The sequence below is a fragment of the Ctenocephalides felis genome, unplaced genomic scaffold (genome assembly GCF_003426905.1).
Source record: "Ctenocephalides felis isolate EL2017-DRISC unplaced genomic scaffold, ASM342690v1 CF-g0.4_SCAFFOLD_03572, whole genome shotgun sequence".
Lineage (NCBI taxonomy): Eukaryota > Metazoa > Arthropoda > Insecta > Siphonaptera > Pulicidae > Ctenocephalides > Ctenocephalides felis.
In genome coordinates this window covers 13,080,094-13,106,290 of record NW_020539726.1, presented here as the reverse complement: position 1 = coordinate 13,106,290, position 26,197 = coordinate 13,080,094, and the positions used below count along the sequence as shown (strand labels likewise).

General features: G+C 28.3%; 3 protein-coding genes across 3 annotated transcripts in view; all 3 read right to left on the bottom strand.

The window, feature by feature from the left end:
* LOC113388083 (ovochymase-2-like) overlaps positions 1 to 11,444 on the bottom strand; it is a 17,065-nt gene extending 5,621 nt beyond the window's left edge. The window contains exons 1-6 of the mRNA XM_026625491.1: positions 11,378 to 11,444; positions 8,621 to 8,777; positions 8,118 to 8,385; positions 7,375 to 7,484; positions 6,800 to 6,997; positions 2,677 to 2,935 (exon numbers count right to left, since the gene is read on the bottom strand). Of these exons, the coding sequence (XP_026481276.1) occupies positions 2,677 to 2,935; positions 6,800 to 6,997; positions 7,375 to 7,484; positions 8,118 to 8,385; positions 8,621 to 8,777; positions 11,378 to 11,444 (1,059 nt within the window). The remainder of the gene's footprint in view (positions 1 to 2,676; positions 2,936 to 6,799; positions 6,998 to 7,374; positions 7,485 to 8,117; positions 8,386 to 8,620; positions 8,778 to 11,377) is intronic.
* A 2,033-nt stretch (positions 11,445 to 13,477) lies between these two features.
* On the bottom strand, positions 13,478 to 16,539 carry LOC113388082 (trypsin-like). Its single transcript, XM_026625490.1, has 4 exons — positions 16,535 to 16,539; positions 16,176 to 16,437; positions 15,318 to 15,427; positions 13,478 to 13,679 (listed from the first exon to the last, which is right to left on the bottom strand). Exons 1-4 carry the CDS (start codon positions 16,537 to 16,539, stop codon positions 13,478 to 13,480), a joined length of 579 nt encoding a protein of 192 aa, XP_026481275.1.
* Positions 16,540 to 22,576: 6,037 nt separating this feature from the next.
* Positions 22,577 to 25,850, bottom strand: LOC113388081 (trypsin-1-like). The gene is made up of 4 exons (XM_026625489.1): positions 25,651 to 25,850; positions 25,296 to 25,557; positions 24,716 to 24,825; positions 22,577 to 22,778 (listed from the first exon to the last, which is right to left on the bottom strand). Exons 1-4 carry the CDS (start codon positions 25,848 to 25,850, stop codon positions 22,577 to 22,579), a joined length of 774 nt encoding a protein of 257 aa, XP_026481274.1.
* Between the last annotated feature and the right edge of the window lie 347 nt (positions 25,851 to 26,197).

The window sequence follows — 26,197 nt, the reverse complement described above, 5'->3', positions numbered from 1 at the left end:
CGGCAACTTTCCGTTCAAATTTGAGGTGGCAAAGTTGATTTTCGTAAAGAGCACCTCGAAGTCTATAAGATTACCATTTTTCAGAATTCCCGGAGTACTGTACCGGCAACAGCCTTTTTTTGCACCAATTGACTGGACTATTAGCTTCAAAGTTGACTTCTTTGTTACTGCAAATTATATGTAAAATATTTTTACGCAAAAACATTCAACAATAATTAATTAGAGCTTTTACCGTTATATACTGAAAATAGTTGGCGATTGGATTTTGTAAATTTAGAAATTAAGTAATCTGTATAATATCCAGAATGAGTAACTTAAAAAAAGATTAAATGTCTTGCTAGTTCTGTAACATAAAGCTAAATTAACAAACACTTTACGAAACAGTGAGCAGCACAATGAATCCATTTTATGTCGATAATTGAACCACCGCAAAAATGCTGATTGTTTCGTTGAATTGAAGCCTGCCATATGTAATCAGCGATATCAACTTTACCTCCAACAATACGTGCATCGTTAATTTAAAGTCTAATGATCTTTCTCATATCTGTAAATAATCGACTTAAGAATAAAAATTTAGATTTATATGATTTAGAATAATAGTTTAAAATTTAGCTTACAAAAAAACTAGTAAGTTCGATGTTCGTATTATAACTTCCAAGGAACTAATAATATTTACAATTGTATTTACTATAGTGCATTACCTCCGTGATAATTTGTTTTTTATAAATATCTTCGTACTTAATAAAGCTTGCTCAGTAACATGGTTCATGATCTTATCGAAAATCAAAATATTTGCGAAGAACAAATTAATCAATTTGGGTGGTTAAAAAAACATTAAATTAGATTTTTGAGAAAAAGTAGCTAAAACGGCTATTTTAAGGCCAAGAATATGTATTTGAGGCACGCATATAAAAATATCAGGCTTAATGCACCAAAATTATGCATATATTTTAATTATTTAAGACCACCTAATATATAATTATATACATTTTGTTTTAATTAGTAGTCTTTCTAGATTTGCGATGAATGTGGGATATGTTTTTCTTTCCATATCTTATATATAAAATTCTTTTGTAAAGATGTTTATAAACATTCTCCTCCTAAACGATTATTTGGATTTTGATAAATCTTTTTGAAGTTTGTTAAGGGAATTTTTTAGGATGTATGTGTAAATATAGTAAAATGCAAAAACAACATATCATTGTTTGACATTGAAGACAAATTTTGATACATGAGAACTGTAATTTGCCAAAAATGTCGATTCACTTGAAATTTAAATTTAGTTTAAGCGAGACTAGACAATGTTAGTATATAATATTCATATCCATGATTATGAATAAGTAAAATGTATTATCTACAATATTATTGCCGAAAACCAGCTGAGATGTGCCAGTAAATAAAATAATATAAAATACAATATATATTTGGCAGATAAATTTTATTAAATGGAAGGACGTTAAAAAGAATATTAAAAACTAAAGGATAGGATATTAGGAAAAATTGAACTCAAATTGTGGACGTGGGTGCTGGACAATCTCTGTCGGGTCATCTAGTATATATATATATATATATATATATATATATATATAACATAAAAATACAAATTATTAGTATTCCAACATCTCATACGAGTTTATTACTCCTTCAACAAATTATGTATCTACATGATCTTGGATGAAATTAAATATATCTGGTGACGAAATCTTGGCGTAAACCTTTGGAAATGTAGTTTCTTTACAATTGCCACCCCATGATACAATTCCAAATAGTGTTTTATTTTTATCTACAATTGGACCACCACTATCGCCTCTGCACGGTCCTAGATCACCAAGTTTTGTACAAATCATGCTAAAATTAATTATGCAGAATTAATTATTTCATATGATTAAGAGTTTCCTTTCATAAGCCTAGTATTAATTCAGTTGTTCAAAATTTATGAATGCATAATAAAAAAAAATATCTTGAAGGTTAATTTCAATATAAGTGGCTAGTTAGATATTAATAAAAACAAATAGTGATCTTTTAAGATAAAATGTGCTTACTTCTCGGTTATGTTATATTGATACAATACTGCTCTTTCACATTGCGATTTAGTTTATACTGGTGTATCCACTCCATATAATAAGGTACTTGTTTTTCCACCATCCTACATAAAATTAACATCTAGATAATTATTTATTATTTAGCAGTAAAGGTTAATTATTCAGAATAGAACAAAATTTATTACTATCGTAGTTAAAATTAAAACCATTCTTGAGACGTGTACATATTGCATTGTTCACTCCTAAAATGTGTTTAACCATTTAATATCTAGTGTTTAATATCTTCTAAGTAAATTCATGAGTTGTTTAAAATTAACATTATATACAATCATTCATCCATAAATAGTTTATATATTTATTAATTTTGTAAAATAGCAAGACCTTTCCATTCTATGTATGTGGTATGATAAAACTTGATATCTACTAAAGTTACATTTAAAAAGAAATCATTCAAAAGGAAATGGGACGATTCATAGTTCGATGGAAAGTAAAAAAAAAATTAAGTGTATATGATACCGAGGTTGTTAGAAGGCACACTTTCGATTGACCTAACTAATTGAGATTCTACATTTTTTTATCTTTATTTATTATTTTGTCAATCAAGCCATATCGAGTTATGGTTCAAAAGCATTACCGTTTCCTGACCCCATCCTGTAGTAGTGCCAATGGTTCCTGCTGCAATATCGAGGCCCTTTTCTATCAGTTTTGCTGCTTGAATTGTGTTTCCATTTAGTACTAATGGATCTTTCAGTTGCAGTAATGATGCATCAAAATCAAACTCTATCGCATTATATTTTGGATGAATGAAAAATTCCTTAATTTTATGTACTACGCCGCCTTCAGTGCTTTTGTTGCTTCCAGCTCGAATCGAGTAATGTTCTGGATTCTTTGCACTATGAATTATAATGAATTTTAAAAATATTATATCAATAAATAATTACTGAACAAAAGTAATTTCCAAGAAACCTTGTAGAAATACTAATAAAATAATACTAGAAATACTATTATTAAAACATATTTTAATGTTCTGTAAATTAATAGTTCTAATAAAATATCAAAATTTTTAATGAAATATTTTGACCGAATCTGCTGTACATTAGACCTATGTTATAGCAGTATTCATACAAAATGATAATAAATATTGTCAAAAGCCATGTGGTTGCTGGGCAGTCAGGGTTTTTGATAGAGTACCTAACCTAGTTAAAAAACGATATTATCATAACTACATCTTTCTGGTATGGAATAATATCATATGATATTTTGATAGTATTTAGTACCATTTTGTATGAAAACTATTTCGTTACACAGCATTGCCATAACATTAGTCTATTTCATGGTAAAATCGGCCTAGTTATCAGTTATATTTCCACTACATCCTTTATATTAATATTTACTTTGAAATGATAACAACAAATGAGTTAGCATAAATTTCCATATATATAAAATAAAAATTAATTCGTATGGTGAATATTTTTACGTTAATAAGCTTTAAAATTGACTTCTTTATTACTGTATAATTATACGTAATAAAATTTAGGCTCATACGAAAACATTTAAATCGACAATTAGAGATATTATGAAATGAGTTTGCGATTTAATTTTGTATAATAGAGAGTTTGCAAATAATAATATTCACAAAAATAAACTTTTTTATAAAAAAAAATAGAGAAAAATCAATTCTTTCTTGCTAGCTAGTCGACAACATTGAATTGATATGTTTGAATACTTTACGAAACAGTGAGCAGCACATAGAATCCATTTTTCGTTGATAATTGAACCACCGCAAAAATGTTGATTATTTCGTTGAATGGAAACCTGCCATCCGTAATCAGCGATATCAACTAATTCACCTCCAACAATACGTGCATCGTTAATGTGTCTTACTTTTTTTCTAATATCTAAAAACAAAATTAAATTTTAACTGGTTTATATTTAATATTTTAAAACAAATATTAGTACTTTTTAAAGAGAATTATTGAAAAATTTAGGGTAAAAAATTAAAAAACTAACACTATAACATATAACATATTTCGCTCATATTTAGTTCAAATATTCTCTCTAATCCCGATTGAATGCGCCAACTTTTGATAGAACTTGCCACACGAGTTAAAAAGTCGACCCCACTTTTAAATAAAAAAAAATTAACTCATGGTTCAACAAAATGTCTTTGAGATTCCTTCGGGCATAGACCGTTGTGACACTAGCTTTTGAAGTAAAACTAGCGACCCACTTTTTGAAGTAAAACTTCTTTAGGCGCGACTAGGGTGTAAATCCGTACAAATGCAACGGACGTGCGTTACGGCGAGTGCCAATGATTGGTCGTTCGCTCTCGATGATATCATTTCTATACGGGTCGATTGTGATTAGTCGCGTATGTGAATAGAGATCTGTTGTTGCATGCGTATCGGCGTCAACGTTGTATGCGTACCGATATCAACACGGAAATCGGCATAGATAAATAAACATTTTAAAGTTACATCGTAGTACAAATGTTGATTTAATAAAAATGTCTGAATCAGAAGAATAATTTACCCTGTTTCTTAATATTTACACTGTTCCTTAGAAATTATTTCTATATTATTCGTAACTTCTGTAAATCTTTGAAGTTATTAAAATGGAAAATTTTTTTAGGCAAGACAGATATTACAGTTGTTCAAAGAATGAGATTATATCGCAAAAAAGTAAAAAAAAAATACAAGCGGCCAGTAATTATGTTGTTTTAATTACATGAAGTTCTTCAAACACAATTACATGATGAGTGAAGTTGCAAAAACAATATTTGTGTAGGCGTTGTTTAACATAATCCACTGTGTGAGCGATTATTATAGAAGTTATTAATCAGCAATTACTTCATTTCTCTGATAAAGGTTCATTTCTAAATGCTAATTACAATGACAAACCGATCATGTCATATTTAAAGTATGACTTTAATTACATTATTGTTTTTAAATATTGTACATATTTTTAATGCTATTATAAATATATAAATTATAATTTATCATTATATAAATGTGTATATTGGTTGACACTAATAAATATGTGCATCACGAGTGTTACCATACTACTAATAACATTATTCAAAATTGTTATTATTATTTTTTTTAATTTCAATAAGTATTACAACTGTTAAATTATTAATATCAAGTAATATTGATAAATAGTAACATAAATTTAAATAAATAAAAGTGCAAAGAATAAAATTTACATGAAAATATATCCGTAATATGATTTGATATAAAATATAAGCAATTAATAATAAAAATAAAATTAATAAATAATATGAATAAAATTTCTGAATAATAAAATAATACTAAATAATAATATAATATAAATTGTTATATGATGCATTTATTTTCACTTAAATGCCATCTCGTACATTAGCAAATAAGTTTTACTTCGACCTTATAAGTAATGCATCATATTTAAAGATAGTATTTCAGTATCTCCTATGTGTTCAAATTGCATTTAATTTACTTTTCTCCCAGATAACTAGTAAATAAAAAAATTATTGCTAATCAAAAAAAGTGGCACAACCGTACCCTGTCTTCTTTCTCTCTTTTTTCCCTCTCTTGCTCTTTATATATATATATATATATATATATATATAGATTTATTTATTAATTTTTTATTTATTTATATTATTTACTTACTCTTTCTTCCAGTACTAATTTGTAAAACACATAGGCAAAATATAACAAAAATAATGAAGAAAACTAATTCTGTTTTGTTACTTCTCATTATGAACTGTCAGTCGAATAGTTCAACGTTTATTGAAATATATGTCCTGGGAATATTTTTCATAATTAAGATAAGCTTTGCTTTTTGCAAATAACTTATTCAAAAAAAACATCGATACTTGCGTAATACAAATACATATTTATGAGTAATTGGTTTTTGCAATTTTATCGTTAATATATATTTTATTAGAAGTGATTATAGATATATGTTTAATGTTATTTTAATTTTTATTAATAAATTTTAACTGAAGATTTTACGGACAAAATAAAAATATAGTATGCAGAGGTAAACTATACTTTTTTTTATTAAGTGGTTAATAAAACATATTTCTATTTCCTAGTCGTTTGATATTATATTTTTTATATTGAAATATAATAGCGCCCTTTGATAATAAAAACTATTTAAATTTAGTATTATAATTAGTTTGACAATAGTGATTACTGGTTTTTAAAATACAATATAATGCCACAATATTTCCATACACATTTAACCTTATCCACTCGGATGCCGCTGATGCCGGCGGCAAAATTCATATAAATCTCAGAATTAGCGAGTGGAAAGGGTTAAAAAACGTGTGTATGATTTCACTTCATCGTCATTAATAGTTCGTATTGCCGATCTTAGCCACTTTAAAATTTCCACGTTTCCTTTAAAATATATTAGTACACAATTTATGAGTAGAATTTTCATAAACAAAATATTTTTAAAAAAAATCAAAATGCTTTCAAAATATTTTGCTACTACAAAATACATCAGTTGCAAATTCAAACTGGCTATAATGAAAACTTATTTTTGCCTCTAGTTTGTCAACATGCAAAGTCTCGAGCTTTTGATTGGAATATTGTTTTGATTCACATCTTTAGCAATATAAAATATGTGTTATTTACTTGATACGTTATTGTTATTGGTCTGAAAAATATTATTAACTGAAATAATGTCTATAAAGAAGAACAAATATCTGCTTGTCAATTTTATTTATAAAAAATAGTAAATATAATTAGAGACATTATAAAAACTACACTCCAGTGTGCTCTTTAATGAAGTTTCTTACACTATGTTCAGCTACATTCGTATAAATTCCTGGATAATTTTGTTTGGCACATCCAATGCCCCAGGACACTATTCCTATCAGGACATCGTCACTATTCACTAGTGGTCCACCACTGTCTCCTTGGCAAGAATCTTTACCACCTTTTGCATATCCGGCACATATCATACTAACAAATGAAATATTTAAAAAATTATCAGTCAATGCCAAAAACCAGTTTCCAACAAAATGATATCCAACAAAAATTACAAAGGCTTTGAATACTACAGTTCACCAAAATGAATTTAATATATGTTAATTATGTTATTGTGTTAACTTTAGTGAATTCGTACAGTACATTGCCATATATTTGGATTAAAAACTGAATCATTCATCAGATGATGTTTTGATGAAATTGATTATATGACTAATTTCAAAAATATCTAAAAAAAAAATATGTAATGTAAATATATCTAATAAAAAGTTGGGTTAACCATCTCTCATTAGTGTAAATTTCAAATAAGTAATAGTTGTTCAATAATTTTATATCGATGCATATCTACTTACTTTGGTTTCAAATATTTTTGATATTCAATATTCATCGACTTGCATGTATCGCTATCAATAATCGGTACATTTACAGCCAATAAATAATTAGGTATGTACGGAAAACCATCCTGTAATAATTATATTGTTAATTTTGATCAACATATTTCCACATTATATGATTTTGTTTTATTCTTAAGACTCAATTCCTGCCAAAAAACATTGATAAATAATCTACCATTATAAAAAAAATATACGAATCCAATAAGATATTATTTTTAAAATAATCCTAGTAAAAAGAAGTATCTCGATAACCTTCTGATTTTTACATTCGTGAAAATCAGAAATTGGAAATTTGATTATTTTTATCAAAAAAAAATAATTACAATACTGAACATATTGCGAGAAAAAAGGTGACACGTATTGAAAAATGAGCTTTTACTTAAGCCATTGATGTTCCATAAAGTGCAAAAGCTCATCGATGCACAGAAAAAAGCTAGACGGGAAAGAGATAATAAAATGAGATGGAAAATATTATTGAAGTTATTTGTAGTAGAATAAACTTGTACATTATATACTATTTTTGATGGTAATTTGTTTTTAAATTTGATTTGTAATACTAAGTGAAGAACACTGTTTTCATTTGCCGCTGGTCGAATATGCATTCAAAATGACTCTTAAATTATTAAATTGTTAGACACACGTTTAGGCTAGTTTCTTTGAAAATATATAATTGTTTTCTGAAATATGAAAAATTAACTTACCACTACTTTACCCCAACCTGCCACGGTTGCTATTGAACCATTAGCCGTTTCGATTCCTTCATCAATTAGCTTTACAGGTTTGATAGATTTTGAGTTAAAAACAATTTTTGTAGACGGTTTCAATAGTGCTACATCGTATCCACTTCCTGATACAGACGTATAGTCTGGATGCATTATAATTTCTTTTATGTCTATCACTCTACCATAAAGTATCCTATGGCTAGTACCAATCTTTACACTCACTGGTGATGTGTTATTGAGCCATTCTCTAAATATAATAAATAATTGTTAGCGTTAAATTTTAAATTGAAATATAATGTACACTTAGAATAATTGAAATTTATATTTAAGTTGTATGAACGCTTTTAACCCTGGTAATGTGGATGTCGTCTAATGAGACACTCGTACACACCAGTAGTCATGCATGGGTATCGCTTATAGGGAAAGGATTACTACATGGACATTTATTTCTTTATATATATTTTTTGGAAGTGCCATTTTACCTCTTAATACAATGTGCAGCAGTAACGATCCAATCTTCGCTGATTATTGATCCACCACATATATGATGACCATTGCTTCGCATCGAAACAATCCAAGGTTGATTCTCAATACTTGTTGTTTGGCCGCCGACAATGCGATCATTGTTCAATGCCAGTCCTTTAAGTCAATTAAATATTAACTTCCCGTAGGGTAAGTAATAGTAATCGCGAAAAAATCGAAAATAAATTTTTTTATATATCTTTACGTTTCAAAGGTTTCTGAACATTTTGGCATACCTTAGAAAAAATGGAATTGGCGATTTTGAAAACACGGATCAAACGATTTGAATAATTCAAAAAACATTCGATTCGTATTGATAAGGAGACGTGCTGATTAGTTTTTGGCAAAGGCATGTCTAGCCGTTTCAAAGATATTGGGCGAAAAAGGCCAAAAAACGTAATTTAATTTTTGAGAACGAAGCGTCCGATTTGAATATTTCAAAAAAGAACTGTTTAAATTTTTGAAACGCGGTTATGGACTCTCAATAAAAAAAGTTAAAAAAAGTCAGTTGGCGATCGAAAATGATCATTAGACATATGAACATTATAATATCAGGTATTTTATCGAGATTGTAATCGTGTGTACACATTTTGTGTAAATTTTTTTAGGTTCCGTATCAAGATTTTTAACTTCCTATAAGGTATGTTATAGTAATCGCAAAAAAATCAAAAACGAAAATTTCTGCATAGCTTTACGTTTCAAAGGTTTCTGAGCATTTTGGCATACCTTAGAAAAAATGGATGTGTGTGTGTAATTTTTAACTTCCCGAAGGAGAAGTTTGTTTTTAAAAAAATTCGATTCGCTAATTTTATGTTTTCTCGACGTTTCAACCCATTCTGAATCGAATGAGACCGAATTTGGAAAAAGTATGTATGTGTGCGTGTGCGTGTGTGTGAACAGATTTTTTGCCGTAAATCGACGTTTTCTCAAAACCGGCTGGACCGATTTCAAAAATTCATGTATCGCGATGAGGGCTAGCGTTTATCAATTTTGCATGACGATCAGCCAAGTCGTTTCTTAGTAAATAACAGAAAAGTGTAAAAATTGTCATCCATGTTTTAGCCCGCAGTTCTGAATCGATTTTGAAAATTTGAAAACCGTTCCAAAGATATTGGTTGGGAATCTTGCTGATGAGTTTTTGGTAGAGATCGCCCGGGCCGTTTTCTTGTAATAAAGTGTCAAAAAAAATTTTTTCGACAATTTTTATTATTATTTTTTTGACGGTAGATACCATAGTCTTCTAGATCATACTAAAATATAACGGGCCTATGACAACTCGCTTAACTTTAAAAATTCGTCAAAGTTTTCAAAAATTAGTATTGTTTTTTTGGCATTTGTCATAATTAGACATTTCATCGACGATTGCTCAAAAACGCCTGAACCGATTTCAGAAATTTAATGTGTGTGTCTCAATGAGGACTATCGCTTGTCAGTTTTGTGCGATGATTGGCCGAGCTTCTTTGAAATTTGGAAAAAAGTGTTAAACTTTTCGTCCATATTTAAGCTCATACTACCGATTCGATTTTAAAAAATCAAAAACTGTTCGAAAGATATTAGTTGGGAATGATACTGATTAGTTTTCGGTGAAAATCTACCAAGCCGTTTTCTTGTAATTAACTGTTAAAAAAAAATTAAGCCGATTTTTATGGAACTTTTTTTTGGCGATATATACCATGGTCTTATAGAACTTACTAAATTATTATGACCTTACGACGAGTAGTTTAATTTTAAAAATTTGTCAAAGTTTGAGAAAATAAGTTTTTTTTTTGACGCTTGTTAAAATTAAAATTAGACGATGCATCTGGTATAACGATAGAGTACTTCGTCTTAATAAACGTAATAAATCATTAAAGTCCTACGGAAACTGGTTCGGAAATCAAAAAATTATTGATTTTTGAACATTTGCTTTTAGAAAATACTCCGATTAACGTTTTCGTTCGTTTTCAATTATGTGTAATAAATCCACTCGGAATACTTTTAATCACTCATGAATTAATTTATTTTTTATTGATTAAGTCGATTATTTACACATATCACATATGAGGAAGTTCATGTAACTTGCCTCAAGGCAAAATACCAATACCAACTAGTTTGTCCACGATTTCGGGCGCATAAATGAATCGAATTCGTAAACTATCGTGAACGTTCGTATTCGATCGCGAGACATTTTTGCAAAAGGCATGTTTCGAAGGTAGTAGCCGTTTCGAATGAATGGAGCGCAAAAGGTGTAAAAATGGTCATGCACTCATTGAGAGAACGGATCGTCCGATTAGATTAATTCAAAATACCTAGCTTCTGCTTGTTTAGACGATGTGCAAAAATGTTTTCACAAAAAATTTCGTAATTTTCAAAATTTTTAAAGAAAAAATATCGAGAATAGCTAATTGAAAATAAATTCTATGAATATACTAAATTATGGATAACACAAAGATAAAAAAGGTATGCGGGGTATGTTAAACAATGTAGTTTTCACCACTGAACACGAATTTTAAGTCAAAAAGGGGGGTCAAATGGCAAAAAAATGAAAAAAAAACTTGAAAAAAAAACTCAAAAACAAATCAATCTAAGAATTTTTCATTGTGCTGTTTCACTAAAAACAAACTATTTCCCAGTAAAATTTGAGAAATGGTTTAGTAGTAATTTTAGCATCTGCATATTTCCTGCCTTTAACTAGTGAAATAAACATTTTGTATAATATTTATTACAAGTTGACTTACGTGCACGACTATGGCGCCTGGCTGCTCCTAAGCTCACTGTCAAGAGGAATAATAACGCGAATTTCATTTTGAACTTTTTTTTATTTTACACCGATAGTTTTTCAAATTCAAAATTTTACTTATATAGGAAAATTTTGATTAGTGTTATAAATTTTTGCATAAATTAAAATATTGCATGTCTTCATACGCCCAGCATTTTTGCCTGAAAATAATAGTAATTTTGCTATCATTTTAAAAATTGGTTAAACGTGGAGCGCACTTAACAAAATAATGAAATGTTTATTATCTCAACTATTTTGCAAAAGATTGATGGCATATAATTGGTGTCATTCAAATATCTTAATTACAAGTATATATGAGTGTTTGAAATGGGTTTAACATTTATATAAAAGGCTTAGAGTCGTACCATTCTACTATTTAAAAATTTCATGCAATTTTGAGTTTTATGTTGCTATTGAAACTTGTGTATCAGCGTCCCAAAGAAAAATATTAAAGCTAAATGCAATTTAAATGAAATATTAATAAACGTTTCGAAGGTTTCTGAACCTCAGAAAAAATAGATGTGTCTGTGTTTTGCATGTCCGCATTTTTCGTCCACATTTTTGGGCGCACGAATCAACCGATATGAATGATTCAAAAAACATGTTCAGACGTTACGGAGATACGGAGCAAAGAGTGCAGAAAATACAAATCGAGTTTTGAGAGGGCGGAGTATCCGATTTGAATGATTCAAAAACATTCAATTTGTAATGATTGGTAGAAGGTGATTAGTTTTTAGCAAAGACAAGTCCTGCCATTTCGAAGATACAGAGCTAAATGTGCAAAAAATGGCAGTTTTTGAGAGAACTAAACGTCCGATTTAAATTATTCAAAGAACTTTCTGCTTTTGGAAGAAAACAATTTTTGTTTCTAATTTATTTTTGAAAAAAAAAAGTTTTTTCAAGATTTTTTTTTATTTGTTTATCGAAAATAATTCAGATTTTAATTTTAAATCTGTTCTAATATACTTTAAACAAATAATTTCAACTTTTTCAATAATTCAGTTTATACAATTCTTATAAATATTAGACAATGTTATACACAACTCTATATGAAAACATTTAATATTCCTCGATCATTTCATTACTGTACGGGAAGTTCCAGCAATTTGCCTTAAGGCCATACACCACTAGTTAATATATATATTATTACAATAGAGACTCAACCCTTGTCGACTGAAATCATAGAAATATACTCTTATACTTTTTATACATGATAAAATTTTAAACTATTTATCGTATTTTAATCTGTCTGATATAACCATTAACTAATTATATCTGGTCCTTTGGCCTTATCCATAAAATGTGTACCATTTTAATAGAGTTCGGCAGAATCTTGGTGGACCACGAACTCATTCTATAATTCACTTTATGAACTAATTGGATCAAAAATCCAAATAGATGAATCAATATAGAAAAATTGACCAAAAACAATAAAATATTCAAACTGGATAAGTTTTTACTTTCGATAATTGGTTAGAATCATATCTATTTAATTCAATTAAAAATATGGACACAAAAAACACACACACACATCCATTTTTTCTGAAGTATACCAAAATGTTCGAAAACCTCTGAAACGTGAAGATATTCACAAATTTTCAATTTTGATTTTTGGCACATTATGGGTAGTTAATTATTGAAAAAAAATATTTTAAAATTATAATAAATTATTATATATGCCATTAAATCCTTATTTACACACCCAACGATTCAAAAATGCATACAAAACTGAGAAAATACTAACTACATTTGTTAATGTAACGTGGTATAACAAAATTTATAATCGCTAGAAAAATTTATATTATAATAGATGATTCGAGAAATGCAAAATATTTAATTTTCACGGTAAGTTAAAAAAAAGTTTAAGAGAGTTATGATAGCATTGTAATAAAAATATATTTATAAAATATATTTGATACAAAAAATCACATTACAGATCAAGGATAAATTTTATTTCATATCTGTAATAATGCTACTGTATCGGGTATTTATATAAATCAATCATTTAAATTCAACATACAATAAAATTTTCATTTCTAATGGCATTTATGTACTGTTTTTATACTCCAGTCTGTACGTTTATAAAATTCCTGATGCTGGAAGCACCAATTCTGGTGTAAATTCCAGGGGCGTGCTCTCTACCACATCCTATACCCCACGAAGTTATTCCTATTTGGTTGGCTTCCATATCAATTATTGGTCCACCACTGTCTCCAGTACATGTGTCAACTCCGCCATCTATATAACCGGCGCAGAACATACTAAAATATTATAAATAACAATGTTAATTAAGTAAGATTTTGTATAGACTTCCAAAATATTACAAGAACCAAAAACTTGGTAGTTAAATTCTTGAATAAACATTCGTGCATGAAATTAATATTTTTAACTTTCCGAAGAAGTTCAAGATTTCATCAGAAAATCCAACTTGCTAATTTTGTTAACTTCCCGTAGGGCAAGTTATAGTAATCGCAAAAAAATCGAAAATGAAAATTTTTATATATCTTTACGTTTCAAAGGTTTCTGAACATTTTGGCATACCTTAGAAAAAATGGATGTATGTGTGTGTGTGTGTATGTATGTATGTGCGTGTGTGTATGTATGTGCGGATACAAATTTTCGTCGACGATTTCGGGAACACGAATCAACCGATTTGAATAATTCAAAAAACATTCGATTTGTATTGATAAGGAGACGTGCTGATCAGTTTTTGGCAAAGGCAAGCCTAGCCGTTCCGAAGATACGGGGCAAAAAATGCCGAAAATGGTAACTCAGTTTTTAAGAGAACGGAGCGTCCGATTTGAATAATTCAAAAAACATTTTATTTGTATTGATGAAATAAAAAACTGTTCAAATTTTTGGAAAGGCAGGTCCAACGACTTTGGAGATATGAAGGAAAAATTAAAAAAATGAGCCATTTGGCGGTCAAAAATGATTATTAGACATATGCACATCAAATTATCAGATATTTTGTAGAGATTTTAACAATAAGTATAAATTTTATTTACCTTCCTATGGATTCCGTACCAATGTATACGCTTTAGACGGCGACGAGGCGCTTACGCGCTCGTCTTTATGCAGTTAAAGCAGTACGATTGCTTTGAAAAAAAGTTCAGAATTTGCAAAATATTTCAAAATAAATGATTTAAGATAGAATGATTTAATATGGTTCGAAATTCTATTAAAAGTTTCAAATTATTGATCAACTTTTATTGATTATTATTATTGATTATTTTTAATTACTCTAATTTTGAATTGCGGTACGGGAAGTTCCAGCAATATGCCTTAGATGCCCTAATTGCCTTAAGGCAGAATTCCACTTACAGCTAGTTTCTCGACATTTTTAGCCATTCTGAATCGATTGAGATCAATTTTGCAAAAAGTATGTATGTGTGCGAAATGTGATGTTCGTTATATGAATTAATAAAATTTCAATATAATATATTGTTAGAATTTTATTATAGCACAAAACAAAAAGTCATTATTTTTTAAGCAAATTTTTCGTTTACGTTTACTATAGCAGTTGTAATATAGACTCTAACTTGAGGTAAAAATTAACTCACTTATTAGGTCTATTCGGTTATTATTAAGAACAAATTTTGTATACTTTTTTATGAGTTCCGTACTAATGTTATCCGTTAGACCGCGACGCGGCGCTCACTCGCTTTGATATTTCGTTTCTACACAGCTACCGTATAGCGATTGCTTTGTAATAAAGTTCAGAATTTTCAATTTCAATAGATAAATTTTCATTCAAAAATTTTTAAAACTTCTAAAAGAAAATTAAATCTTTTTTAAAAAAATTAATTTTTGATATGGAAAGTTCCAGCAATTTTCCTTAAGGCACGATGCTATGCACAATTAGTTCCATTCATTTATTTTGGACTAACATGACTTACTTGTCATTAACTGAGGTATATAGTCCTGAATTTAAACCTCTGCAAAAGTTTCTTCCTATTACTGGCACTATAGCCCCTCTCAGGTATAGTGAACCATTATTTGCATTTTCCTGAAAAGTGAATAAACAATTTTTAACGTGCTAGTTGTTTTGAAATTATCAATAATATTGCTAAAATGATTAAATTGTATGTTTGTTGGATTAAACCATGTCTTCCAAACGCAATATACTAACGTTTTTAATATTTTCATGCTTTCTTGATTAATCGGATTTTTTTGCGGTTAACTTACAATTAACTACAATTAATTATATTGATAGTGAATTTAAATTGAACATCAGTTTTTATACCAATAGCAGATTTGCTTACGCTGTTAAAGCTGTTGAAACATCGGGATATTTTCAATTCTTTTTGAAAGATTATTAAAATTGTCTTTAAAGAAATAACTTATTCAACAGAATATTTTGAAGTATGCTGATTTTTTCAGGATATATTTAGTTTTGCTTCTGAATTCTTACATTGTAATTCTGTAACACTAGTTATTTATAGCACATTTATGGTTACATTCTAACAATGAGAAAATTGTCTAGGTTATATCCTTATAGGCGCTCTACAAAATAAGATTATTTGTGCAAATCTGTTTGCGCAAATATCCTCAAACTTATGTAAAAGACCTAACTCCATCGCAAGTTTGTGAAAACCTCTTACACACATTTTCGATTTTTGTGAATTTAATCAAATAATCGTATCGTTATGAAGGATTAGCAAACTAATTAATATTTTTTGTATCTGTGCATGAACTGCTAATGTAGTAATGTTTCCAAATTCTGAAATTGTTATTTGTTTCTTCGGTTTCATTACCTTTACATCGCCCCATCCAGTTATGATAGCAGGGGAATAAGCAACAGGTTCCTGGCCTATTTCAGTTAAAGTTATCGGTCGTATTGAATCGGTCATTACGATAGGCGATCTCATTTGGAGTAAAGCAGCATCATTATCAAGAGTGTCTATATTGAAACCAGGATGGATAATAATTTTTGCTACAATATCCTGACGACCCAATTTCCAGTTGTTGTGACCCGAAGATGTTGTTAGATCATTTCCAAGTGCAACGTCTTTGAAACTGTTCAAAATAATAATATTATTGGTTGCATAATTTTATTTAAATAAAAAAACTACAGTTCAAATATTTTTTTAGTAAATCTTTTATGGATTACTACCTCATGGATTTAGTACAAATATAGGTCTCCTTTTATATTTCCAATTTTTCAAACATTTTCACATTTATTTTTTTTTTATTTAAAGGGATCAAGTTTCCAAAAAAATTTGAACAAATCTTCAAGAGGTGAAAATCTTTCAAGAATACAACGCAAAAAGAATGCCAAAAATGTACAAATGCACAATATTTTTAAAAAATCCACAAAATTAAATGCAATTCAATATCATGAAAGTATCTTGATTTAAGATCAATCATAACACATTTTTCAGTTATCTTAATCATAAAACCATGCTTACATTATTTAGACAAATTATTTCTAAGATGATTTCTATTTTTATTTGCCTCTTGCAAAATGTTTGCAGATTGATTATTTTTTCACATAATGTTGCAATATATATATATATATATATATATATATATATATATATATGATATCCAGAAACCACCAATAATATTAGGTAGGGCGGGGCAAGAAGGTCCAATTCGAGTAATTATACTGTCTAAAACCATATGAACTACATACAGTATATAACACGTATCAAACAAAAAACTATCGAACTATGTTCTGTAAAATTCCCAGTTACTTCCTAATTATACTAAATGTGTTTTTCATTAATTTTCTAAAATTTGTCATCTGTCCCGTTTTACCCCATTAGCGGGCCATGTCTTAATTTTAGTTTTAAAGGAATTTTAGAAAGTAATAGCTAAAGTTTCAATCAATGATTTTATCAATATAAACTTTGTACATTTTTGTACAAAGAAAACTGTATATATTAATTTGGTATTTTTATAAATTTATGAGTTGAAATATATTGGTTTATTAATTTGGTATTTTTATTAACCCCGTTATAGTAATGGCAAAAAAATCGAAAATGGAGCTTTTTATATATCTTTACGTTTGAAAATCTTCTGAACATTTTGGCATACCTTTAAAAAAATGGATGTATGTGTGTGTGTGTTATGTGCGCGTATGTGTGTGTGTTCGGATACAAATTTTTGTCGACGATTTCGGGAACACGGATGAAATGATTTGAATAATTCAAAAAACATTCGATTCGTATTGATAAGGAGACGTGTTGATTAGTTTTTGGCAAAGGCAGGTCTAGCCGTTCCGAAGATATGGGGCAAGAAGTGCCAAAAACGGTAACTCAGTTTTTAAGAGAACGGGGCGTCCGATTTGTATTAACAAGATAAAGAACTGATCAAATTTTCGTGAAGGTAGGTCTAGTGGTTTCGGAGATCTAGTTAAAAAGTAAAAAGAAATGCCATTTGACGGTCAAAAATGATCATTAGACATATGCACAATTAATTATCAGATATTTTATAGAGATTTTAACAATAAGTATAAATTTTGTTTACATTTCTATGGGTTCCGTACCAGTGTTTATTCGTTAGACGGCGATGCGGCGCTTACGCGCTTCGATATTTCGTCTCTGTGCAGTTAAAGCAGTACAATTGCTTTGAAAAATAGTTCAGAATTTCCAAAATATTTCAAAATAAATTTTTCTTCAAAAAATCTTTTTTTTTCATAAAACAGTGAGTTTTTACCAAATTTTTTACCAACCAACCAAAAATTTATAGTTTCTCAAAAATCTAATTTTTTCAGAGTAAATTTTGTTCAAAAATGTTAATCTTTTTAAAAAAAATAATTTTTGGTACGGGAAGTTCCAACAATTTGCCTTAAGGCACGATGCCATGCGTCCCACTAGTTTAATATTTTTATTGTTTACATTATCTTTCTTTGTCTTTCTTACCCCAGTCATATGCAAGCTTTTATAGAGGTTATATAAAAAAACTGTTGGTTCTTACTCATAAATAACAAAAAATCTTATAAAACAATTAAATAACATATATTAAGGTCTCGTAAAATAAAGAACAGTGCTCACAGCCAAACAAAACTAACAACGAATGAAAATACTTTTTTATGGATTATTAAACATTGCCGTTCATCTCCTGATGTGACGTCGTAATAATTAAGGTATTGGCTGGTCATACACCTTTTTCCCACTACTTTCAAATATTATTATTAAACAATTCCTAACTGTTGTTGTTTTCTACCCATTAATATATATCATGAGACTTACCCGTATACACAATTTGCAGAAGTTAATACAAAGTTCTGATTAATAATAGAGCCACCACAAAAATGCTGTTTTCTCCATTGAACTGATGTTTGCCATGAAAAAATTCTTATGTCGGCTGGTACTCCACCAACAATACGACCTTCGATATTTTTTACATTTAACTTTTCTTCTGCGAAAATGTTAAATTATATTAATATTGATATATCTAATTATCGAATTATTCAAAATTTCAACATTCAAATATAAATGCACAAATATATACAAATACAAAATTATTTAATTAGTTAATATTTTTGTGTTCTATAAGAAATGTATTCGAAATTTTATGAAAACGAAAAACGACACTAACGAAATAGGTTATTTCGTTTATTTTCTGTTAAATGTGACCAATTTTTTCATTTTGGAAGTTAAATTTATATTCCATTCGATTTATGGCTTAGTACTAATATAATTAACGTCCATGACAACCTAAAATTAACACTAACGTTTTCCATATATAAAAATTTAAAAAGATTTATGTTAGACTCAATTAATTTTGAATATCCTCATAATTTTAATATAACGATAAAATATCCATGTTATTGACTCAAAAATCGTTTTCTCACAAATTTTAAAATTTACTTAAGAATATGCTAAAAAAATAGTTTTTTCAACTTAATGAATTTTTTTCACGTTTTTCAAAATTAAGAATAATTCAAATTTCAAAATTTATGATTTAAGCTTGCGAATACTAATAGCTGTTAAAAAAATAGCAATAGTAATAATAATAAAATAAAAGTAATAATAAAACTTGTGGCATTTCTTCACAATATGGGAATTTTCAACAATTTTCCATGATAATAATAGTTTTTCGCAAAAATTTCATATGTAAAAATATTTTTAAACTTACGTCTTCGCGCCACACGTCTCGAAGAAACGAATACCAGAATTGCAAGTAATAATATTAACTTCCTCATTTTTCTTCCTGAACTATCTGCACTAAGTTTTTAAAATGTTCTATTATTTATATACTCCAAAGAATATTTATATGCACATAATTTTGAAATCGGTATGTAACAATATTTTAAAATTAAAATATATTTATAGCTAAATATTTTAATTTTGCACTCATTTGTTGTAAACATACGTAAAATAGAAAAAAATATTTATATGAGTAAAAATTATGTATAAATTAAACAAGTATTTTGTTTTTAAATACAATGCAAAGCGATTTGTATTCTCATTAAGAACATCATAAAAAAGATAATTTATAAGCGCAATTTTTACTGCCTTAACCTAGGTTTAACAATAACAAGATCAACATAAAGAATACATCGTAAATATTTTAATTAATCATATTTTAATTTTTTTTATATATATTTCTATTGAAACTTTTTCAAATGTCTGTATATTTGCCAAAACTTAACTAGTGGTGCTTGGCATCGTGCCTTAAGGCAAATTGCTGGAACTTCTCGTATCGAAATTAAAAATTGAGGAATGAAAATAATCAATAATTGTTTTAAATAATTTCAATTAGATTATTAATATAAATACCTACTGTAAATTTATAACTATACTTATTGCCCGACGAGCGTATTCTGCAAACAACACATATGTGTATGTTTACAAGAAATTTCTTCAATTTTTTTTAAATTTGATTTTTTTTAAATTCTGGAATTTCTTAAAAGTTTGAGTTTTTTTTTTGGAATTCTTAAAAAAAAAATCGATTTTTTTAATATTTTTGAGAATTTGGAAATTTTTGAATCTTCTCAAATTGTTGTAAGAAAAGTTTTTTTTTAAATTTGTTATATTTCGAAATTTGGATTTTTTTGAAAATGATGAAAAATTTCGAAAATTTGAGCTTTTTGAAGCTTGGATTTTTTTTGAAAACTTTGATTTTTTTTTTGAAAATTTTTAAAACTGCGAACTTTCTTGTAAAACCATTTTTTGCACCCCGCCTGCACAAGCAAAAAGATTTTTGAATTAATCTAATCGGATGATTCGTTCTCTCAAAAACCGAATGACTATTTTTACACTCTTTGCGCTCCATACCTCCGGAACGGCAAGATACGCCTTTTTCAAAAACGCTTCGCGATTGAGTACGAATCGGACATTTTTTCAATAATACAAATCGGTTATTCTTGTCGAAAATGTCAAGAACATTTGTTTGAACCATATAAATAAAGTTCAAAATTAAAAATCTTGGTACGGAACCTAAAACAATTGACACAAATGTGTACGCATTATTAAAATCTCTATAAAATATCTGATAAAATGATGTGCAAATGTCTAATAATCATTTTTGACCGCCAAATGACGTTTATTTTCACTTTTTTTCTTGAGATTCCATAATCGCTGAACCTGCCTTTCCAGAAATATGAACAGTTTTTCTTTTAGTCAATATAAGTAAAACGTTTTTTTTAATTATTCAAATCGAATATTTCGTTCTCTCAAAGCGATCGATAAGGAATTACTCAAATCGGTTAATCCGTGTTCCCGAAATCGTGGACGAAAATTTGTATCCGCATACACACAAAAACGCGCGCGCCGCACATTTACGCACACACATATATATCAATTTTTTATAAAGTATGCCAAAATGATCAGAGGGTCTTGAAACATAAAGATATATAAAAAAAATTATTTTCGATTTTTTTTCGATTTTATTTCGATTATAAAAATACGTACACAATGATAAAACATTCTAATTTACATAATATAACCAACAAATATAATTGTATACCTATTTAAATAATAAAGATTTCAATCAACCAAATATGATCATGCAACGAAAATGGAATACGTATTTTGAGACAAAACATTATAGCTGATACATTTCATTTCATAAAAACATTATATGTATTTATAATTTGAGATTTGTTAAAATTGCAACAAATTATATATTATTTAACTTTTGTATTAATTTAAATAGCTATTTTGTTGTGAATATACTATTATATATGTGTTGTGATTATATAATCTTAGTGTATCATATTTGAAAGATAGTTTTAGAATTATATTTAATAATTATCAAATTATTAAAGATGAACAAATTTAAAATATTTGTAAATTCGAATCACAGTATAATTTAAAGTCATAATTGTTATGTGAGGTAGTTGCTGTATTATGTTTTGATAATATAGTCAGTTTATATTTTTATAGATAACAATATTAATAAAATTTAACAGATTATTATCAAAAAATACATCCACATTTTCGACAAAAATTATGTTTATCCGATGTGATGTAATTAAATGCTGAAAAATAATTTAACGATTTTGATGAAACTTTGAATTATGATGATAATTATCATCATTGCAATTATGATGATAATTATCATGGTAGCCCCGTGAATAGTGGCTTTATTATAGAAAAATATTCAAGGTTAGAATAATATGCTATTGATATTATTTAAAGTCATAATTGTTATGTGAGGTAGCTGCTGTATTATGTTCTGATAATATAGTCAGTTTATATTTATAGATACCAATTATTATCTAAAAATCAGATTATTATCAAAAAAAACATTATCCACATTTTCGATAAAAATTATGTTTATCCGATGTGATGTAATTATTTGCTGAAAAATAATTTGACTATTATGATGAAACTTTGAATTATGATAAGGTAGCCCTGTGAAAAGTGGTTTTATTATAAAAAATATTCAAAGTTAGAATAATATACTTATGATATTCTAAGTCAACATTAATATGTAGTGTAGTCAACATTAGTATGTACTACAACTACATTTAAAAGTGCTTTAGGAAGTGACTTAGAAATAGAATATATGAAATGCATAAAATTGTAAAGAGGTCCTTGAAACATAAAAAATGGTCAAGAATTTGAGCACAACAAATTACATTGTAATAAAGTTTATACAAAAAGATTTATTCAATATTATCTCAAAAAATAAGGTGCCAATGTAAATTTTGTATAATTAGAACCCTTTAGAAATTCAGAAAGGCAGAATAATCATTATTTTATACGCCAGCCACGTTTTTTATAAATTTTCTGATTGATGATGCTGAAACTCTGGCATATACCCCAGGAGCATTTTCCCTTGCACATCCATATCCCCATGAAACAATTCCTATTAGTTTATTATTCATGTTGATCATTGGACCACCACTATCACCTTGACAGGCATCAATACCTCCATCAATATATCCAGCACAGATCATACTAAAATAATTAATCATATAAATTATCAATACCTCCATCAATATATCCAGCACAGATCATACTAAAATAATTAATCATATAAATTATCTAAAGTCATTTTCCAAGCGATAAGATATGGTAGAAAATCATATTTCAAATATCTCTTAGTTATAAGAAATATATAAATATATATATATATATATATATATATATATATATATGTCCTACTCAAAATAGCCCATTTTGGGCACTGCGATGTGAAATGGCAGTGAGAAATCTTCTTCCCTGAATCGAGTTGGAGTTTAACTTAACTCACAAACCTATTCTAGGGCAGCACTAATCATTATTATTATTATTATATATGCATTTATGTATATATCTACATATAATATCAAGCGATATATATATATATATATATATATATATATATATATATATATATATATTTATAGTTAACTTTTTTGACGGTAGATTAATTAATAGAAATCGTCTAAAAAAAATTTTTAACACCTCATTATAGGAAAACGGTCAAGCCGATCTTTACCAAAAACTAATCAAGTCCATTCCCAACCAATATCTTTCGAATGGTTTTTGAATTTTCTAAATCGATTTAGAATTGCGGGCTAAAACGTGGACGAAAAATGTTTCACTTTTCTGTTATTTACAAAGAAATGACTTAGCTGATCGTCGCCCAAAATTGATAAACTGTTCAGACGTTTCTGAGAAAACGTCGATTTACGGCAAAAAAAAATTGTTCACACATACACACTCACGCACACACTGTACACATACATACTTTTCCCAAATTTGGTCTCATTCGATTGAGAATCGATTGAAACGTCCAGAAAACAAAATAATTAAATTTATGAATCGGGTTTTATCATGAAAACATAAACTTCTCTCTCGGAAAGTTAATAATTTGCAGCCATTCGTCGAATTCAAAAAAAGGTTAAAGGAAAAACGTCCTTTACGTTTCAACACTTGATGTATCATCATTCAGTCAATCAAACCAGAATAAAAACAAAAACTTAAAATACTAATAATAAATTAAAACTAGTGGTGTATGGCATCATGCCGTAAGGCAAACTGCTGGAACTTACCGTGCCATAATGAAATATTCAAAGAATATTAAATGTTTTCAAACAGATTCTTATAATTACTGTAACCTTCATGATCGAATTTAAAATGAAAGACATTGTCTAATATTTACAAGAACTATATAAACTGAATTGCAAAGTTAAAATTATTTATTTGCTTTAGAACTTTGGCTAGAATTAAAATTAAAATCTGAATTATTTTTGATATTCAAAAAAAAAATTTTTTTTGGAAATTAAAAAAAGTGAAAAAAAATTCTTTTACCAAAAGCAAAAAGTGTTTTTAATCATTCAAATCGGATGCTTAGTTCTCTTAAAAACTGCCATTTTTTGCACATTTAGCTCAGTATCTCCAAAACGGCTTGACCTGCCTTTGCCAAAAACTAATCACAACTTTTCCCTGCGATTACGAATTGATTTTTGATCGTTCTAATCGGATGTTCGTTCTCTCAAAAATTCGATTTTTTTTACCTGCACTCTGTGTCTCCGAATCGACTGGACCTGCTTTTGACAAAAAGTAGTAAGCATTTCGATTCGATTTATATTGATAGGGAGACATCAATATAAATCGAATGTTTTTTAACTAATTAAACCGGTTGATCCGTGCGCCCGAAAACGTGGACGAATAATTGTATCTATACATACATACACACACATCTATTTTTTTTTTGAGGTATGCCAAAATGTTCAGAAACCTTCAAAACGTGAAATAATGCAAAAATATTTATTTTCGATTTTTAGACGATTACAATAACTTATTCAACGGGAAGTGAAAAATATTGAACTTTGATAAGAAAAACTAGTATTCCGTAAAATATTAATAGATTTACACAATACTTTTTTAATAGATTTATATATACTTACTTTTGATTTACATCAGAGAAAAATTCAGGGTCTGCATTTTTGCATTCATGCCTGTTTACGATTGGAACTACAGCTCCTTGTAAAAGCTGTGAAACACTAGCAGCATCTTCCTGTTAGTTGAATTATTTCATATATTATAAGAATAAAAATGTTCACCTATATTCAAAATATATTGCATTGTTAATGTAAACTAATCCAATAATTAATGTAATCAGGTTATAAATACATGACAATGAGTCTTTCATTAATAGATGCAATCTTAATAGATACCTACTGCTACGGCCTTTTTTCTGAACGACGGCTTATGTTTGAACGATATTATTTTATATAAAATAGTTCTCGCTTTTTTTTCACGGATTGAGGTATTTTGCTATTTACTTTAGTAACTTCAGAGTTACAGCTCTTGATGTATTTTTCATTATATATTAATTGTCTCAGTTATTTTTTTTTTTCTATTTAAAAGTATAGTAGTAAATATAGTCTTACGGTGATGAAAACCGTTTTGATGTTATTTTTGATCGTCGCCAAAATAAAAATATAGTTTTAAGTTTAAGTTTATTAACCGAAATTATATACCTACCGATGTAACGCCCCAGCCGGTAACAATCGCAGGTGAATAAGGTGCAGGATCTTGACCTTCTTTGGCCAAAGTTATTTTGTGAACGCTATTTGAGAAGGTAATTGGGGTTTTCAGCTTAAGAAGGGCCGCGTCACAGTCTAGAGTCGTTCGGTTGTAATCTGGATGAACAAATACTTTTTCTACTATATTAACGCTGCCGAATTGCCAGTTGTTAGTTCCATAACGAATTTTAAGGAAGTCGTCTAGTTCGACATCTTCATACCTAAAACAAACAATGAGTGGTAAAGCTTGGCATCCTTTTTGTTTGCAGTATTTGCATTATACTTTAAATTAATTAGATTATTTTAATACTTACCGGTGTACACAATGTGCGGCAGTTAATATCCAGCTTTTCTCGATAATAGAACCACCACAAAAATGACGATTTTCGGTTTGAATTGATACCTGCCAAGGAAAACCTCTTATATCGACTGCCGTTCCGCCGACAATGCGATCCTCTATTTCTTCAGAAAGAACGCATCCGATCAAGGCGATTAATATTGGCAGTTTCTTCATCTTAATATTACCTGTTCGTATGCGCTACTAAATTATTTTAATGTTACCTTATATTTATATGTACAAAATTTACAGATAACACAATAGAACATATTCACAATAAAATCATAATTATACGCTTATTTAGATAACAATTTTCAATCAACTGCAATACATGTATATAATGGTCCAAAGGAAATAAAATATGAATTTGATAAAAAAAACATTATATTATAAACATTATAGCTGAATTTGAGAACAACACATATATATATAATAAAACTAATAGTGTATGGCACCGTGTCTTTAGGCAAATTGCAAGAACTTCCCATACTGTAACGAAATGTTCGAGGAATATTAAATGTTTC